Here is a 19,202-nt window from a genome sequence, read left to right on the forward strand (position 1 = left end):
TACATGGTGTTGGGTAACCCACCTTTTGGTATAGGTCTGTACTACAAAAGTTGTTAGTGTGACTGAGCAGCCGGCCTATCTCAAGAGGGGTAAATGTGAGCTGTAGCAATGACATTTGTAAACACAAGTAACACTTACACTAAAGGTTTGATTTATAAATATTTAACATCAGTTTTTAACTAAGCGTTATTTAAAAAGGGCAAGTTATGGAACACTGTAAATGTTTTTCCGAATCAAACAAGTTGGTGGATACTCTTTGGATATACCTCTTACACAATTCCTACACCCTGGGTGCCTTCGTTCACAAGGACCGTAATGGCATTTATGTATCACACTAGTTATACTTTTTAGATTCTGAGGTTGCAGAAAGGAAAGGTTTAAGGAAGGGAAAGGTTGAACAGGTACTCCAGAATGTGAGGACAACTAAATTTTCCAATGAAATCTAGACCAGCCTTTCCCAGCAGTAACAGTCTAAAACAAGTTACCACCTATGTGGGACAAACAATATCAGTCAATGGGCTAGAAGAGTCTGCAGGGAGCTAGTACAGCCAAAGTCAATTGGAACAGTCTATGGAGCAGAGGCACTTCTTAGATAAAACCTTGCTCAAAGTTAGTTTGTAGAAAAAATCACTTATAGGGTCACAAGCTGTTAAGCCTGTGGAAAGCAGAGTTGGAATCAACTTTAAAAGTAAGCCACTGCAAGTCTCAACTGAGAAAAGCACAGCTCAAAGACTAAGTCTAAACAGTACCTCTGGTTTGAAGAAGTGGTCCAGCTGGATTCTGTCCGGTTGCAGGGGTGCAGACCTTGGGTTCCTGAGCCTCCGACGTCTTCCCTCTTGTCCCCACGACTGGAAGGCTCCTGCGGCAGCAGTTTGGAGGTCGTCCGCAGCTACGGGCTCTTTTTGGTTCAGCGGCACATGAGTTTCAGCATTTAGTAAACAGCACCGTTGTGGATCTCGGATACTGGTTGGGCTTCCTTCACTCCTTGGGTCCTGCACTCTGGTGGGTGGACTCGAGCTCTATTTGTCCTGCTTCTGGAGGGTCCTTCAACTCTAGAGCTTCTAGCTGGATTTCAGACGTTGCACTAGACTATGGATTTCTTGACCCCTGGCACTCTGTTCTTGCAGCACCGAAGAAGTACAGCCAGTCGGGGAAGATGGTCCAGTGGAGTTTGTCTCGGGGTTAGTTGGTCCCACTAACCCAAGGGAAGAAGTAGTCTCTTCTGGAGCTTCTGTCGAATTGAAAAGAGTTTCAGCACAGCAGCTGGGATTCACCGGGCAAGTCAAAGCTCCAGGAGGATGCAGCAAGCTTCGTTCAGTTTCTTCAGGTGTTTCGCCAAGTGGTCAACTCTGCCTCTAGTCCGACAACCCTCGCCTTTTTAAGCAAGTTTCTCCCAATCATGCACAGCCTAGGCTGTCAATCACACAGCAGGGGGGCTGTCCTGAAAGGAAAGCCAGCCAATCGGGACTGGTTGCATTCAGGCATTCCTAGAGACAAAGGACAGGAGAGTTTGGGGACCCTCCCTCACAGCCTGTCCTTCCAGGCACACTGGAGGCGGTATTCAGGGCTGAAGCCTGCCAAAGGCAAAACTAACCAAGGACTCAAAGCTGCCTCAATGCACAGAGTAAAACCTGAGAGAGAGACCAAAAAAGTTTCCATTTTGACAAAATGGCCACCCATGGGTGCTATACTCCAGCGGAGGATTCAGCCTGTGGTAGAAAAGCACAATTGTAGGAAAATCACTGCCACCAGCCATTTAAAGTAGTGAGGGTAACATAACAAATGTTACATGAGTAGGTAGGATAAGGGGCTACTAATTAACCCCCCAGCACTCCCCTTAAGATGGGGTGTGCTGGACCTACAAAGAGATAAGGTAAGTAAAGTCAATTTCACTTTACTGTTCTTGGGAACAGTAGTTCACACAAGAAAAGGTATTAAAACCTTAGGAGAAATCTAAGAGGATTTCTTTCACTGCACTAAAGGTGCTGTCACCATACAAAAAGATGCCTTTGTAGTTTGTCAAACTCAATAAACAGGAAACGCATAATCCAAATCGGGTCAAAACAGAGGGAGAAAAAGGTCTCTCACTCAAGGGTTAAAATTAAAAAGTCCTAAAGTTTCAGCAAAAGAGCTGGGGGCCTATAAGGTTGAAGGGAATTGGCACACAAGTGAGAATTCTCCCCAACAGTGCCCTTCGCCTGTTGCACCAACTACTGCCAATTCTCTAGACTTTATTACACACATCACTGGCCTCTCATAAAGCAATTGCAGAGGCTAAGGAGGTTTTTACTCCAAACAAGTCTCAAATCTATAAATCAACTCTGAGTTTTTCAAACTGGTCCTCTCCCTGTTCTCCCCTCCCACCGAAGGAATTTCTGCCTCTCAATCTGAGTTTTTCCTTCTTTCTGAATAAAATGTCATCCTTGATTCTATTAAGGTCAGTCTTCCTCTTCTTGGAGTTTCCAACTATAGATGCCCCTGCTGGGTTGTGTCCCGCTTTTCTCTGAGGATATTGTTCTTGCCACTGGAAGAATGAAATCTGCCTCCCCAATGGATGCGGTCCCGTTATGGCTTATGGAGTTGATGGGTCGAATTGCCTCGCTGGTAGCTAGAGCTGTTAACGAGTCATATAAAACTGGCCTTTTCCCCTACTCAACCTAAGCATTCTTTGGTGTTCCCCCTACTGAAAAGTCTTCTCTTGATTCTGCGGTGCTGGCTAACTATCGTCCCATCTCTGTGCTACCGTCCTTAATTAAATTGCTTGAGTCACTTGTTTGCCCTTTGCGGTCCACTTTCCTGGAGAAATCTTTCACTTCACTCAATCTGGGTTAAGGCTGGGCCACGGTACAGATGGAGTCCTGGTCTCTGGTGGACGATCTCGCATGGACTGCATGAAGCTGGCCGTTAATCTGCTTGATGTGTCAGCCGCCTTTGATACCATCGGTCATGCAGTCCAGCTGAGACTCCTTGCAGGGGCTGGGCTCTCCATAGTAGCACTGGCCTGGTTCTTCTCATTCTTATGATCGGTTTCAGTCCCTGTCTTTACTTTTTCATTCCTCTCCTATTGCACTTTTGTGTGGGGTGGCTCAGGGCTCTGCCATCTCCCCTGTTCTGTTTGACATCCATGTGTGCAGCCTCTTATGAGGCTCCTCGTCTCCCAGGGCTTCACTTTGTATGCCTATGCTGTTGACCCCCAGATCCTGGTACGCCTGGATCTGTTGGTTCCTCCGACAGCTGTCCGGCTTAGCACATGCTTGATGGCTGTAGGTGAGTAGATGTCTTCAAATTGTCTGAAACTGAACAGGGAGAAGACGGAGATACTGGTGGTGGGTTCTTCAGCGGTTTCCGCACTCTACCCCCTTCTTTTGTTTGGCCCCTGTCACTAGGTTCTTGTCCTATCCCTATGCTGATTGGGGTCAAAATTGCTTCCTTGACCTCTATGGGCGCTCAGGTAAGCTGTCAGACGGGGCACCTTAAGGTGCTATGGAAAGTGTTACCTTTTCTGCCTCCACAGTACCGGATTGTAGTGGTCTCTTCCTTAGTATAGTCATCCCTCGACTACTGCAATGTGCTGCTGTTAGGTCTACCTGCCTACCAGATCCGTCGTCTTAAAGTCCTTCAAAATCTGGCAGGCAGTCACATCCTTGCCTGGTTTTTGTACCTTATATGGGACAAGGGCTGCTTAATTGCAGGGAAAGTTCCAGTTGTATGTACCTCATTGCCCTTTCCACTCTGCTTAAGCCATCTTGGAGGAAGTTGCCCGCTTTAGGTTGTTCCGCGTCGACTGTCTTGCTTTTGCGGTGGTGGGTGCTATCTTGTGGCACTACCTCCGTCCCTACAGAGAATGGAAGGCTATTTGGTTTTCAGGAGATCCTTGAAGACCTACCTGTTTCGGATTCCTCTAACTGGTAGTGCCATGATGCCCTTTGGTCCACCGTGCGCTCTATGAATGTGTCTAACATAGACCACCGAGTCTGCAAATCCACAAGCATTGTCTACTGCACTAAAGTCTCATAAGACTTAAAGAGCCAATCTTCCCTCTCAAACCCTATGGTCCTTCAGTTTTGCTCAGACCATCAAATGTGCCTCCAGAGGTCATTTTACAACACAGGATTGATACCGATTTTTGAGGGCCCAGAAAGGGTTTTCTAATTCCATCTTGCCTCCTGCACAGTCAGCTCATGCAACTTTTCCCTCGATCTGTGCCTGCCCCCTCTTCCAGACGCTCAACTCTCCACGAATCTTTTGTCTACCTTACAAACACTGGTGTCTACTGCAGACACAAATTCCCTACATTATTCCTCCATGATCAGCTGCCTGTAACACCCAGATGTTGTTGAGTCCTTCCAACAGCACCCCCGCTTAAGGATATGTCACTATCTCATAGGAGGGCCAACCACTCCATCTTGGGGGTGGTTGACCTCGCTGTTAGAGAAATTTTTCTGAGGGTCTATCCAACTTCATCAAAACCATTCAACTGAGACAGTTTAAGACTCCACTCTTAGTATTAGGCTGTACCACCTGAGTTTGTGGTAGCGTAGTCCGAGTTAGGGAGAATTCTCAGAAATGTGCCAATTCCCTTCTACCTTGGCGGTCCCCAGCTCTTTTGCTGACTTTAGGACTTTAACATTTTTATCCCGGTGAGCGTAAGACCTTTTTCTCACTCTAGTATTTTTATTTTTATTTGAACACGGTTTCTTCTGTTTATGGAGTCTGACAAACTCCATAAGTATCATCTTTTTACATTGTGGCACACCAACTTCAGTGCAGTGGCACAGTAAAGGCTTAGATTTTGCAAAGGTTTAAATACTTTCTCTAGGTTAAACTACTTTTTCCAAGAGCAGTAAAGCAAAATTGACTTTACTCACCTTTTGTAACTTTGTAGACCCAGCGCACACCATCTTAGATAATAGTGCTGTACAATTAATGGCTGGTAGCAGTGATTTACTTTTTACTACCATTGAGTGTTTTTACCACGGGCTGTAATTGCAGCTACAGTAAGGCCCCCATGGGTGCCCATTTTGGCAAAATGGGCCAGTCTTCTTTTTTCGCCATTTCTTGTTGTAAAGGTCCTCAAGATTTACTCTGCGTGCCAAACCAGGTGTGGTCCCTTTGTTCTTTTTGTCTTTGGCAGGATTCACTGGTGAAGCCCGCATCTGGCTCCAGCGTGTCTGGCAGGGCAAGAAGCAAGGGATGATCCCAAAACGCCCTGTGCTTAGTCTCCTTGGTTGCAGGAATGCACCTAATGGTGATTGGCTGAGTGGCTGTCCTGGAGGACAGTCACCCTGCTGTTTGAGTGACACCTAGACTGCAAATGAATTGCAGAGACTTGCATAAAAGGCGAGGTCTTTTGCAAGGAAGTCAGTCGATCACTGGACAAAGGAATCCGAAGAACTTGGAAGAGAAGCTTGCTGCAACTTCAGGACAGTTGGTTTGCCCGGTGAAGCCCTGATACAGTGCTGAAGTTCTGAATTCGCCTCGACTAGAGAAGCCCTGCAAAGGACATCTCTTCCACCCCCGCCCCCCTCGGGTTGGTGGGACCAATCGACCCCAAGACTAACTCATCTGGAAATCCTCTCGTTTCTGGCTGTACTTCCATTTGCTGCTGCAGGAACAGAGTGCCAGGGAGAGCAACACCAGAATTGAGTATCGTTTTTAAGCCAGAACTGAGCTCCAGGAAGATCCTCTGGACTCCCTCGAAGCAGGACTGACCAAGCCTGAGCCACCTCAGTGACAAAAGTCCACCTTGTGTCCGAGACCCGCAGTGGTGCCGAGTAGCTGAAACTGCGAAGTGCTGCTGATCTGAAGTTTGCCCATTTTGCCGCCGACTTTCAAATCGTAGTGCAGGAGTCCCCAGACGTCCCCCTCTTGTCCCCACGACTGAGGAACAGGATCTGCCATACTACAACAGGAACAGAAGCCAGCTGGAACCAATTTCTTCAGATCTAAGGTACTGTAAACTAAGGGGTACTTGTTGTGTAGCTTGCTAGCTCTCAGTTGAGACTTGCAGTTGCTGCCTTTAGCAGAGCTGCTTGTAGCCTTGCCCCTCACAAGCCTCCCAGCTTGTGGCCCTTCAGTGATTCTTTTTCAACAAACTCTATCATTGTGCAAGACCTTTTACTTAACTTTAAGCAGTGTGCCTCAGCTCCCCTAGACTTTGCTCAATTGACCTTGGCTTTCCTGGCTCCCCAAAGACTCTTCTCACCTTTTGACTGTGTTTTGATCTGTCCTCCAAGTCATACATTCTTTACTTGTAAAGCTGGGAAAGGGTTAATCTACATTGCATTGGGTCGTTTGGAAGTGCTTACCTGTTTTAGAAACTTAACCCTTGTTTCTTTCCTAAACCTTTTTCCATTTGATACCAAACTCAGTATTGTTGTAAATGTACCAGTGATATATCAATGGCCAGTATTTAAGTGTTACATATTTGCTCCCTTCTAAAGAAGGCTTATTCAAACTGACTGTTGAATAATTATTTAATCAAGAAACCTCGAGTATGTTATTTGGATACTTTACACTGTGAAACTGTTACAACCCTACAGCGCACATTGACCTCTCTTGAGATAAGCCTGGCTGCGCACTCTACCAACCTGTTTAGTTCATGCTTATACCAAAGGTTGGGTTAACTATTACCAAGAGGACAAGGCTGGTGCAGTCTCCCACAGGGTACTGCATACAATTTTGCCTAACGCAGAGCAGCCGGGGAAGGGAGAGAGGGCTGTAGACGGGTACAAAGATTCTATAACACCCAAATTAATCAATAGAAACATGGACAAACTAGGAGTATTATAAAAAGAAAATTGTATATTTTAAATACAATTAGCCCAAGTTAAGTCTTGGTAAATACTGGTCAAAGTCATAAACGCATTATAAAAAAGAAACTCACAAGAATGTTTGAAGGTACACAGACCAAAGCATATAACTGTATTTTGAACACCAAACATTAGTTCTAGGGAAGTCAAACCTTAACATATTCAGTATTAGATGCAAGTATTCTTGGGGTAAAACCAATGGTTACTTTCAGGTTACATTCAGTAATACCAGGGTAGTAAACACTAACAGTTGTACCGTGATGCTCAGCAAGAAATGACATCAGTCAACTGGACAATATAGGCTTTGTGAATAGTGGAACACTTATTCTAGGTACAGTAAAAACCTGCAACTACTTTTGTTATAGGTTTCACTCGCCTAGTAGAACCTAAGGATGTAATATTCAATTACAGGTGCTTTTGTGGTCGGTGAAACATATGGAGGTAAGCAGTAACTCTTGTAACTTATTTTAGGATGGCACACAGCTAACTCAAGGTAAGTAAAACACATACTTTTTCACGGAGCGACCAGCAACTTGGGGCAGGTATAAACCGAAGACTGTTTTTGCATGTCTAAAACAGAACAGGGGAAGCAATACCCAGGTTATTCTAGGTAGGTAAAACCTAATGTAGACATATTCTGGACAGGCTAACGGCAAATCAGGGGAAGCAAGACCCAGTTGGGGGAACACTAATGCCTTTATCCTAATAGTGAAGTGAAACCAACAGCATTACTTTTGGGAAGAGGCCCAACCAAATCACAGGTGAGTAATAAACCCTTTCATCTACTTTCTGTCAGAATGGCGAAATAGTTTCTAAGGAAAGAAAGATGTTTCATATACTTTTCAGAATGGCACAACATTTCTAAGGGTAAGTAATAACTTTTGTAACTGTTCACGCTCTGAGTTAGCAACTTTTACAAGTAAGTAACTTTTAAACACTCTTCTAGGCAAAGGCCTAATCCATAAAGTCTTTCCCTTATTCTTCGAGCATGTGTTTTCTCGGTGGCGGCAGGGGGGTGGGGGTGGGGATCACTAGGGTCTAGTGTCCAACAGGCAGTCTTGGGATAGATTCTTGAGTAGCAAAGATCACAGTTCCTAATTTTAGAGTTGGTTGAGGGTCCAGGGGCTTCACAGAAGACCTCCTGGGAGGATTCCAGCTGTGGGCCTGTGTGAACTGGACGAGAGGACTCCCAATCACAGAAAACACCCCTCCTGGTTTACCATAAATACGATGGCCTCCGAAAATCCTCCCCAGGGGCTGATTTTTAGAAATGCATTCTGGCAGCATTGATTACTCTCGGTACAAATGTATAGCAATATTACATAACAAACGGCACACTGTGCAGCTGAATAATTTTGCAAAAATGTTGCTTCAGGTTTGGAATGCTGGTTCAGAGCAAAAGGGGAGGTGATCGGAGAATTTGCAAGTGTAAACTCGCCACACCTACAGTGACAGTTCAGGATGGTCTTGAAGTGAGCAGGCAGCTTGGGTAACCTTTTGCCAGTTTCCACTCTAACTGGTCTGCCATTTTAAGAGAAACGGCCTGTTTCACACGTTTAATCTGGTACTTTTTCAGCAATGTGAAATGGACCAAGAAAACGTGTTTTTGTTCTAGCTTTTTAAGATCTGCTGTTTTAACCCCATTAGCAATTTCAGATCTTTTCTGACCATTATGTAGATCGGCTTATGAAAAAAGATGACCAAGCTTCCCCATTCATTTCACAATTCTCAGTATTGTAGTGGGCTGCTTCATTTGTAACTGCTGTTGATGTATAGTAAGCATGTTCTTTTATGAACGTTGGGTTTGATTCCTCATCACTTATGTCTCTTTCCAGAGCGAACCCCGCCTGCGTCTTGTTATGGCACAGCACATGCTACGGGATGTCCAGAGAATCGTTGCCAGACTGGAGGTAAGAGTAGTCCAGTTTCTAACTGCTTGCTTTTAACACTCCTTGGAGTGTTAAGGGGTTGTGTAAAAACCATACCATTGTCGGCTGCCAAATGTTTGTCTCCATGCTCTTGGCCTGTAGATGGATCAGATTGGATATCCAAATTCATCCTGATGCATGTATCCCCTTTTGTGCCAAACTCACCCAGTCCATCAACAAAATGTTTCTAGAAAGATGTGCTGCAATATGACTGCTTAGGTCACTTCTGATCAAATAAAAAACTTGACTTTACCACAACTCCCCCTTATTAATGTATGTGACCAAACCAAGACCACTATATGGACAACCAATGTTTCAGCATTTAACACATGGTCTCAAACTACTGTGGTTTGTAACCGCTTTAGTTAACACATGTAGGATTTATTCCTATGCTTCACCAGACAAACACCAACATGTTTCCATCTCAACCTAAATAGCAGATCACCTTTATGGGGGCTTCATAACATATTTAAGTTGTTATGGGAACTTTTTAGTTGAGGTTTTGGAGTCCAACATAGTAAGTTCCTGTTTTTCATGACATTCCTTCATTCCCAGTGGACTTTCCTTCTGCCTGGTGTTGCCTCCTATGTGGCCGTGGAAGTCTGACGATCTCTCTCAATCCTTTTCACATTGTGTTTCTACCTGGGTGTTCATTTGAGTCTCTGTAATTCTCATTCCAGAACTTGTTTTGTCGGTCTTCTACCCTTCTGTTGGCTCAGACTTTCCCTGCTGAAAAGCTCTTGCCAGGCAGAACAGAATTTAATTTGTGTGCTCTGTACACTTTGATGCAAGTCAATGTCCCCTCTTTTATTGTGGCTTTCTGCTGATTGCTGACTGCCAGTTCTTACAACATACTGTGGATAATGGTTATGCTTGCGAGATGCTCGGCTTACTTTGTCCTTTCCATCAGGTGGTTGATTGGTTTTGGTGATCTGTCTGACATTGAAGCAGTCTTGCCATCAAAGATGCCTTGTATCTGCCGCAAGTTAACCTGCCAGTCAACCTAACTTGGGAGTACATGTTTGAAATACTGCCAATAGACTAGATGGTTAGCTCTTGGGTAAGATTTGTTGCAGTCTGACAGATTAAGGACATTATCTGGGAACACCAAGGAGTTTCCACACTTCAGCCCTCTGTTGTCTTCTGCCTCGCCACTACTTGGGTACCGGCAAGTAATGTGAATGTTTTAATACTAATATGTTCAACCACGATAACCCAAGTCTCCTGGCTTGTCTTGCTTGGGCTTATTTGAATTGAAAACTAGGAGCTCCTGACAGCAGTTCTGTGAATGTTCATGGGTAACTTTAATGTACAACTTAATTCCCCTTTTCCTTGTTCAAGAGGCTCCAACACAGGTTGAGGTATGTTTGCCTTGTCATAATCCACTTTGTGTGGTTTCCATCATTAGACCTACTGGGTAACGGATACAAAGCCCTAAACTATAGCTCTGTTGAAGCCCTGCACGTTTTACTTTATTTTGACTGGTTGGTGAAAGGTCTGCGTATGTTGGTAGGCTAAAACTTCAGAATCAACACTAGTGTGGGATTACAAGCAGCCAATTTAATGGATTCGAAGGCCCTTTCACTTTGGTCTGACTAGACTCTCACTGGGAGGCATAGGCTGAGCAGTAAGTCTTCTAATTGCGAGATAATGGGTTTGGCATAGAGCTAAAGTTAATGCTCTGTCAATGATTAGTTCTACACAATGTCTCTAAATGGGTGGGCAACACACCACTTACACACAGCTTCAACTGTTTGGCCATTTAATCCTATTGGAGGGGGGTGGGGTCAGGGTCACCACTCTACCCCTGAGCTCAGTCTCACACTTCTAGTACTACTCGCACCTTTGTTCCACGTATGGGTGGTCCAGTGTTAGGCAATCATTGATGTAGTAACCCTGTGGGAGACTACACAACCCTTGTCCTCTTGGTATTGGGTAACCCACCTTTTGGTATAGGCCTGTACTACACAAGTTGGTAGTGTGACTGAGCAGCCAGGCTTATCTCAAGAGGGGTGAATGTGAGCTGTAGCGATGACATCCACAAATACAAGTTGCCAAGTACACTTTAGGTGTGTAGTTATAAATAATAATTTAACAGTAGTTTTTAAATGAGCATTCTTTAAAAAGGGCAATGTATGTAACAATCAAATATACTTTAAAATGCTTTTCCAGAATCCGCACAAAGCTAGTAGATACTCTTTAGAGATGCTTCTTACACACTATACCCTGAGGTGACTTCACTGACTAGGACAGTAATGGCATTTATATATCACTAGTACAAGTTGTAGATTCTGAGGTTTGTACAAAGGAAAGGTTAAGGGAAGGAAAAAGGTTAAACAGGTTCTCTGGGCATGTGAGCACTATAGATCTCCCAATGAAGTCTAGATGAAAACCTTTCCCAGCAATAATAATTAGAAACCAAGTTATCACCTATGAGGGGCAGTAAGTAGCAGTCAAATGGAATAGAAGAGTCTACAGGGAGCCATGACAGCTAAAGTCAATTGGAGCACAGTCTATGGAGCTGAGGCACTTGGATAGCAAAGTCTTGCACAAAGTTAGTTTGTTGAAGAAAAATCGCTGTAGGGTCACAAGCTGTTACACTTGTGGAGGGTAGAGCTGAAATCAACTCTAGCAAAGTAGCTACTGCAAGTCTCAACTGAGAAGAGCGAAGCTAAGGTCACTGAGGTAAGTACCGCAAGTTTGAACAGTATCTTTGGTTAGAAGAATAGTGGTCCAGCTGGCTTCTGTCTGGTTGCAGCAATGCTGATCTTGGGTTCCTGGGCCTCAGTCGTGTGGACAAGAGCGAGGACATCTGTGGGGACTCCTGTGGCAGCAATTTGGAGGTCGGCAGCAGCTACGGGCTCTTTTCAGGTAAGCGGCACTTGCGGGCTCTTTTCAGGTCAGCGGCACTTGCAGGCTCTTTTCAGGTCAGCGGCACTTGCGGGCTCTTTTCAGGTCAGCGGCACTTGCGGGCTCTTTTCAGGTCAGCGGCACTTGCGGTTTCGGCACTTGGTAAACCGCACCACTGTGGATCTTGGATACTGGTTGGGCTTCCTTCACTCCTTGAGTCATGCACTCTGGTGGGGGGGACTCTAGTTCTGGTCATCCTGCTTCTGGAGGATCCTGGGGAGACTCCTGGATCTTCTTGCCGGATCAGACATTGCACATGACTACAGATTTTTCCACCCCTAGCTCTCTGTTCCTGCAGCAGCAAAGTAGTGCAGCCAGTCGAGGAAGATGGTCCAGTGGTGTTCGTCTCAGGGTTAGTTGGTCCCACTAACGAAAGTAGTCCCTTCTGGAGCTTCTCTTGTCGATCAGAAAACAGTTTCAGCACAGTAGCAGGGCTTCACCGGGCAAGTGAAAGGTCCAGGAGGATGCAGCAAGCTTTGTTCACGGTTTCTTAGTCTAGTTGTTCTTCCCAGTGGTCGAGTCTGTCTTCAGTCCAAAAGCACTCTCCTTTTTAAGCGCGTTTCTCCCATTCATGCACAGCCTACCTGTCACTCGATACAGCAGGGTGGCTGTCCTGAAAGCACAGCCAGCCAGCCAATGAGGTTTGGGTGCATTCCAAAAGGTCCAAGTTCAGGGGAGATTCGGGAACCTCCCTCTCTTCCTGCCCATCCAGACACACTGGAGCCTGAGGCAGGTTCAGTACTCTGAAGCCTGCCAAAGGCAAAATACAAAGGGCTCTACCTGTCTGTGTTCTTATTTTACTGTCTCTCTTGCTCCGCTTCTATCCCTCACTCCTATTGTGTCCTATTATTCAGCTCTGGTTCCCTTTTCACTTACTTTGTAGCTCTTATGTAGCTCATTGGTCTCTCTTCCTGTTTGAATTCCTGTTTTGGATTGTCGAATACCCTTTGTTCTCTCGGCCTCTACCGACACCCTTCACTTTGTTCTCCTGTATTGCTTAGGATAAGAGTTGCTCTCCTTTTTTTATTTTGACATAGCACTAATACATTTGGAAAAAGCTGAAAATGCCTTTTCCATTTACAAATCCAGTGCAGCTTTACTTTTTAGATGTGTGCAAACCTCATTTTGGCCATTAGGCCTGGACTTATAGTTAGGTTTTGAGGGGATTGGGTCCTCCGACATATTCCATATCTATGACAGGTAATGTCCACAGCTGTGCTGCTTTGGAAAATTTTCGGCATCCTACGTCGATGCGCCGTCCCCGAGGACCTCCGACAGCCGACGACCCCCCTATGTGATAAGTAGGACGCACGACTCCCGTAGCCTCAGTTCCATTTTTTCTGCGAACGTGTTCGCTTCGTGAATCTCGGTATGCTTCGACTCTTTGGAGTTTGTTGTATTCTTCTTCCTGGTTCCTTTTGAACCTGTTCGGTTTTTGTGAAAACCTGTTTGTGAAATGTCTACCTCGTCTTCCACCCCGTGTCCGGGCTTCAAGAAATGCAGGGACTATGGGTCCATGATGTCGGACACGGACTCGCACGACGCCTGATTCTGGTGCCTCGGGGAGGCCCACGATACGGATGACTGTCGACTGCCAGTCACTCGCGGCCAAGGCCTTGCGAGAGCGCAAGAAGTAGGTCGGGTGTCTAAGCCCCGGAAGTCGGTCTACGGGGCTTTCGACGGATGACTCGAGAGGTGACTCTCCGCGTTATCATCGGAAGTCCAGTGGGTCTCCTTCCAGGAGTCTGTCTCGCCACTCCTCTGCCTCTTCGAGGCATTCCGGGAAGCGCCGGCATCAGTTGCCTTCCCCGTCCTCTTCCGAGGACTCCGCCCGTCGGCGGGTCACTTATCCAACCAAGCAAACGAAACCGGAGGAATGGGCTTCCTTCAGGAAGAAAATGTTGGCGATTCTCGAATCGCAGGGCACCGGTCCGTCTACCTCCGAGTGGGGTCAGTCGGCACCGGTCGAGACACCGCACGTACGCCTTCGGGCTCGGGTGGTCGGCATGGCTCGCGGGATAGGTCCCGCTCGTACAAGGGTAGCCGTTCTCATCATGCCCGTTCCAGGTCCCGGTCCTCGACGCGCTCGAGACCGTGTGATCCTGTGCCATCTTCGAGGAAGATGTCGACGCCTGTGGCACTGAGGACGTCGACTATCTCTCTTGAGGCTCCGCCTCCGAGGGGGTCGTCGACGCTGTCGGCGACTAGGTCGTCGAGACACGCTCTGAGCTCCAGCTTCGAGGCCTGTGTCGACGCCGTCGATGCTGGCGGCGCTGTGGCTGACGTCCACGCCGATTCTCTTGACGCCGGCGCCGACTCGTTCGGCGCCCTCAACGCCTTTCGAGGCGGTGGTGTCGGAGGGGCCCGTGGTACGGGGTTAGCCCCTAGAAAGGCTCTGGCTAAGGTCAGGCATAGCTTTGGTCCCCAGGTGTCTTCCTCTCACCACCTGGAGCACATTTGAGAAGGTGATGAAGGCTCTGATGATGGCTTGTTTACGGTGCCAGATGAGCTTCTCTCGGGCCATAGCCATTTTGATGACCTGAGGCAGTCACTGCATGATGCCAGTGGACAGGACACCTCTCCGGAGGTGGAGTTTTGTAGGCCGGAGCCTGGCACGCATGCCGATTCTTCGTGCCGACGCCTTATGTCTCGGGTCACCGAGTACTTGGGATGGTCGGCTCCACCAGGGGAGTTTGTTCAGGATGATCTCACGGACATCCTTGATCTTGGTCCCCCCACTCACCCGGTACTGCCGTTTCATATGGCTCTGCAGAGAAGGGTGGCAGCAGCTTGTACTGCTCCGAGAGTCTCCCGGCAGTGGGCAAGTCTGTCACGAAAATACCGTCCAGCCAGTAGCGACCCCTGCAGCTTGTCCAGGCACCCCACTCTGGAGAGTTTGGTGGTGCAGACGGCTACGGCCCCGGCAAAGCATGCGTCGTATCCTACCATCCCTCCGGCTAGGGACGACAAATGTTTTGATGGCTGGGCAAAGAGTGTTTTCTTCAGGGGGTATGGCGCTTCAGGCAGCCAACTCCATATGTGCCTTGTCTCGTTTCACAAACTCTGTGGAACTGTGTTGCATTAGCGGCTGAACATATTCCCGAAGGGGACGAACGGGATGGTTTCCTTGCTATGGTTCAGGATGGCAAGGATGCCATGTGTGAGGCCGTTCAGTCGGGTTTGGACATGGCAGATTGTGTCAGCCGGTCCATGGCGGCGAGCACCCTAATACGCAGGTTTGCGTGGTTGCGGAAGTCTGGGTTTGCTTCTGATGTGCACTCCCGGCTCCTCAACATGCCCTTTGACGGTGAACCTCTTTTTGGCAGCAAGGCTGACGAGAGCCTTGAGAGGTTGCAGACCTCCAAAGCTGCAGCGAAGTCGTTGGGCGCTGCAGTTCGACAACCTCTGCCTTTTCGTCCTAGGGGACAACAATGGAGAGGAGGTTCCTTTCGCTATTACTCATCCTTCAGTAAAACGAGAGGAGCTGTCAGTCAGAGGCCACCGTAAGAGTGCCAGAGGTGGAAAACAGGGTACTCGAGTTGCCAAGGCCGCTCGGGCAGTTAACTCTTTGCCCTCAGGCAACGCCGCAGCCACTACTACTCAGTCATGAGGCCAGGTCCCATGGTTCGCTGGTTGGGGGAAGGCTGGCGCAGCATCTTGTAGAGTGGCATGCCATTACTTCAGATGTGTGGGTTCTGGAGATCATAACCCACGGCTACTGTCTTCCCTTTCGGCAGAGGCCTCACGACAATCCACCTGGGAACTTCTTAGAAGAGTCCGGATCCGCTCCTTGCGCAGGAAATTCCAGCCCTCCTGGAGAAAGGTGCCATAGAACTGGTGCCTGTAGCGGAGAGGAACAAGGGATGGTATTCCCCTTATTTTTTGATTTCGAAGAAAGACTGGGGATTGAGACCCATCATGGACTTGCGCGGTTTGAACAAACTACTCGGGAAGGACAAGTTCAAGATGGTTACTCACTCTCTCAAGGCCCTTCAACTTCAGGACTGGTTGGTGTCTCTCGACCTCAAGGACGCTTACTTCCATGTGCCGATCCATTCCAAGCACAAGAAGTACCCGAGGTTCGCGGTTGGCGACTCGCACTTTCAGTTTCGGGTCCTGCCGTTCGGATTGACCTCCGCCCGAGAGTTTTCACCAAGGTCATGGTGGTGGTGGAAGCGCATCTCAGGAAAGGGGGGGGATTCACGTCTACCCCTACCTGGACGATTGGTTGATCAGGGGGAGCTCTCCCGAGCAAGTCCTGGATCATCTGTCCGTCACCTGCCACTCCCTTCACAGGCTGGGCTTCTCCCTCAATTTAAAGAAGCCCCATTTGATGCCAAAACAGCGGCTCCAGTACATCGGAGCAGTGCTCAACACATCCCTGGGGCTGTTTTCCTCCCCAGGTGAGGGCCCTTCACAATCAGCAGATGGTGCACACGTTTCAAAAAGCAGGTAATATCACAAAACACTCTAAATATAAAACCTATATACAGTCCCCTTTGGTTAGAAATGCATAAAATTCACCTAAACATCTGAAGAGAAGTTAAGTAGTTATGCAGGGAGAATCCATCCACAAGAATAACTTTGAGTTTTGAGTCCAGTGTTAGCACAGAATTGAGAATTCTCCCTAATTCCCTTCAACCTGCAGCTCTTTTGCTGGACTTTAGGAATTTTTAATTTTATCCCTGGAGTGACCGACCTTTTTCTGACTCGTGTTTTGGCTGCATTTGGATTGTTTCCACTGTTTTTGCAGTCTGACAAATTCCATAGGCATCTACTTTTTGTTTGGTGATACACAGCACCTTCAGTGCAATGTCACATAGAACATCTTTACATTTCTCATGAGGCTTAACTACCTTTTCTTGTGTGAACTACAGTTCCCAAGAATAGTAAAGTGAAATTGAAATGGACTTTACTTACCCTTTTCTCTTTGTAGGGCCAGCACTCAACATCCTATGTGAAGTGCTGGGTGGGGGTTACCTAGTAGCCCCTTATACTACATTCTCATGTAGCATTTTAGTTACTACCACTACTTTAAACGGTTTAATTTTTCCTACCTTTGCGCTTTTCTACCGCAGGCAGAATCCTCAGCTGCAGTACAGTACCCATGAGTGGCCCGGTCGTCTTTTTTCACCATTTTTTGTTGGTCTTTTTTGGGTTTTACTGTGCGTTGTGCCAGGTTTGAGCCCTTTGTTCGTTTTGCCTTTGGTGGGCTTTAGCCCTGAAGACCAGTGTGTCTGGAAAGGCAGGATGTGAGGGAGGTTCCCAAACTACCCTGTCCTTTGTCTCTAGGAGTGCCTGAATGCAACCAGTCCTGATTGGCTGGCTGTCCTTCTAGGACAATCACCCTGCTGTGATTGACATCCTAGGCTGTGAATGAATGGGAGAAACCTGCTTAAAAGGCGAGGATTTTGGGACCAGCGGCAGTCAACCACTGGTAGAAATACCTGAAGAAAAAAACGGGAACATTGATTGCTGCATTCGCCTGGACCTTTTTGAATTGACTGGTTAAGCCCTGCTGCTGTGCTGAGACTCCTTTTTCAATTCGTCATAGAAGTTCTGGAAGGGACGACTTCTTCCCTTGGGTTAGTGGGACCAAATAACCCAGAGACTAACTCCACTGCACCATCTTTCCTGACTGGCTATAGTACTTTGCTGCTGCAAGAACAGAGTGCCAGGGGTCTAGTAATCCGTAGTCTAGTGCGCAACGTCTGAAATCCGGCTAGAAGCTCCAGGAGTCTCCTAAGGGCCCTCCAAAAGCAGGATGACCGACATGAGCTAGAGTCCCCTCCCAGAGTGCAGGACCCAATGAGTGAAGGAAGCCCAACCAGTATCTGAGATCAGCGACTGTGCTGATTACTAAGCGCTGAAACCGTGAAGTGCGCTGAACTGAAAAGAGCCCGTAGCAGACCTCCCAAGTACCGCAACAGGAGCCCTCCAGACGTCCTTCCTCTTGTCCCCACAACTGAGGCTCTGGAACATGGGGTCTGCACCACTGTAGCAGGACAGAATCCAGCTGGACAACTCTTCAAACCAGAGGTAGTGTTTAGTCTTTGGGTACTTACCTCATCGTCTTTTAGCTGTGCTTCGCTCAGTTGGGAATTGTGGTGGCTTACTTTTAGAGTTTATTGCAACTTTTTTTCACAGACTTAACAGCATGTGACCCTACAAGTGATTTTCTAAAACTCTCTAACTTTGTGCAAGACTTTGATTCTAAGAATTGCCTAAGCTCCTCAGACTGTGCTCCAATTGATTTTGGCTGTCCTGGCTCCCTGCAGACTCTTCTATCCCATTGATTTTGATATCGTTTGTCCCTCATACGTGGTAACCTGTTTCAGGCTTATTGCTCGGAAAGTATTGTCTAGATTGCATTGGAAGATTTAAGTGTCTTCACATATATTGAGAACCTGTTTAACCTTTATTCCTTCCCTAAACCTTTCCTTTCTGCAACCTCAATCTGCTTGTTTCATATATAAATGCCATTACTGTCCTTGTGATTGAAGTCTCCTCAGGGTGTAGGAATTGTGTAAGGAGCATATCCAAAGATTATCCACTAACTTGTTTTGATTTTGAAAAGTATTTTTAAGTATATTTACATTGTTACATGAATTGCCTTTTTAAGGAATGCATATTTAAAACGATGTTGGTTAAATAACTATAACAGAAACCTTGACTGTAAGTGTTACTTTGGCTACTTGTATTTACAGATTCAATGTGTACAACTCTACAGCTCACATTTACCTCTCTTGAGGTGGGCATGGCTGCTCAGTCACACTACCAAATTGTGGTACAGACCTATACCAAAAGGTGAGTTACCTAATACCAAGCAGATAAGTGTTGTGTAGTCTCGCAGTGTGTGACTGCACCAATTCCTACCTAACATCCAGTCCCCAAGTTGAATGGGACCTTGTGTCCAGAAGCTCACAAAGTTCTTTTAGGAAAGGGGACAAAGGCGGGAAGGATTCTTTGTGGTAAAAAGGGTTCCAAAGGACTTTACACAGCATTTACTGGTAAGTAAAATACTTTGTCTATCATTTAGAACATCTTTTTAAATGGACATTTGAAAAGCGAGTGAATGGATTGAATCAAAGTTGTTCACAAACGTATAAAATGGAGAAGATGGGGGCACCAGTAAGTATTGTGACAACTTACCTTCCTTACTCCGATTTACCTAAAGAACTTGGCCGGTCGGATTGGAGTCACTGGAGCTAGGTTTTCTGCCATTTGATCCAGTAAATGATACCCAGGAGCTGTGGGTGCAAAGAAGATTCAGTTTGTGTCCAGGATCGGAGTTCAACCCTTTCTGAAGAAGAAATGCAGCAGGCACTGATGCAGGGCTGTTCAGGACACAACCAGACGGGGAATGGCCACTTCCAGTGACGGCCTCTGCACATGGGTGACAGCAGGCGTCTCTCTCCAGTTGTGAACAAAGTAAGCCCTCCACAACAGGATCCCTTGATGCTGGGAAGCTGAAACTTGGCAGGAAGGCAGCTTGTAGGACTCGCCAGTGCCCACCGAAGTTCCAGACGAAACTGTGACTCGTCTGGCATGG

General features: G+C 46.9%; 1 protein-coding gene across 7 annotated transcripts in view; it reads left to right on the forward strand.

The window, feature by feature from the left end:
* Nucleotides 1-19,202, forward strand: part of BAG6 (BAG cochaperone 6) — a 1,121,496-nt gene that overhangs the window by 259,013 nt on the left and 843,281 nt on the right. For all 7 annotated transcript variants that reach the window (XM_069635087.1, XM_069635085.1, XM_069635088.1 and 4 more), the window contains one exon: nucleotides 8,648-8,722. In XM_069635087.1, the coding sequence (XP_069491188.1) occupies nucleotides 8,648-8,722 (75 nt within the window). The remainder of the gene's footprint in view (nucleotides 1-8,647; nucleotides 8,723-19,202) is intronic.

This window comes from Ambystoma mexicanum, chromosome 13, assembly GCF_040938575.1.
Source record: "Ambystoma mexicanum isolate Mex_15411 chromosome 13, UKY_AmexF1_1, whole genome shotgun sequence".
In the NCBI taxonomy this organism is placed as follows: domain Eukaryota; kingdom Metazoa; phylum Chordata; class Amphibia; order Caudata; family Ambystomatidae; genus Ambystoma; species Ambystoma mexicanum.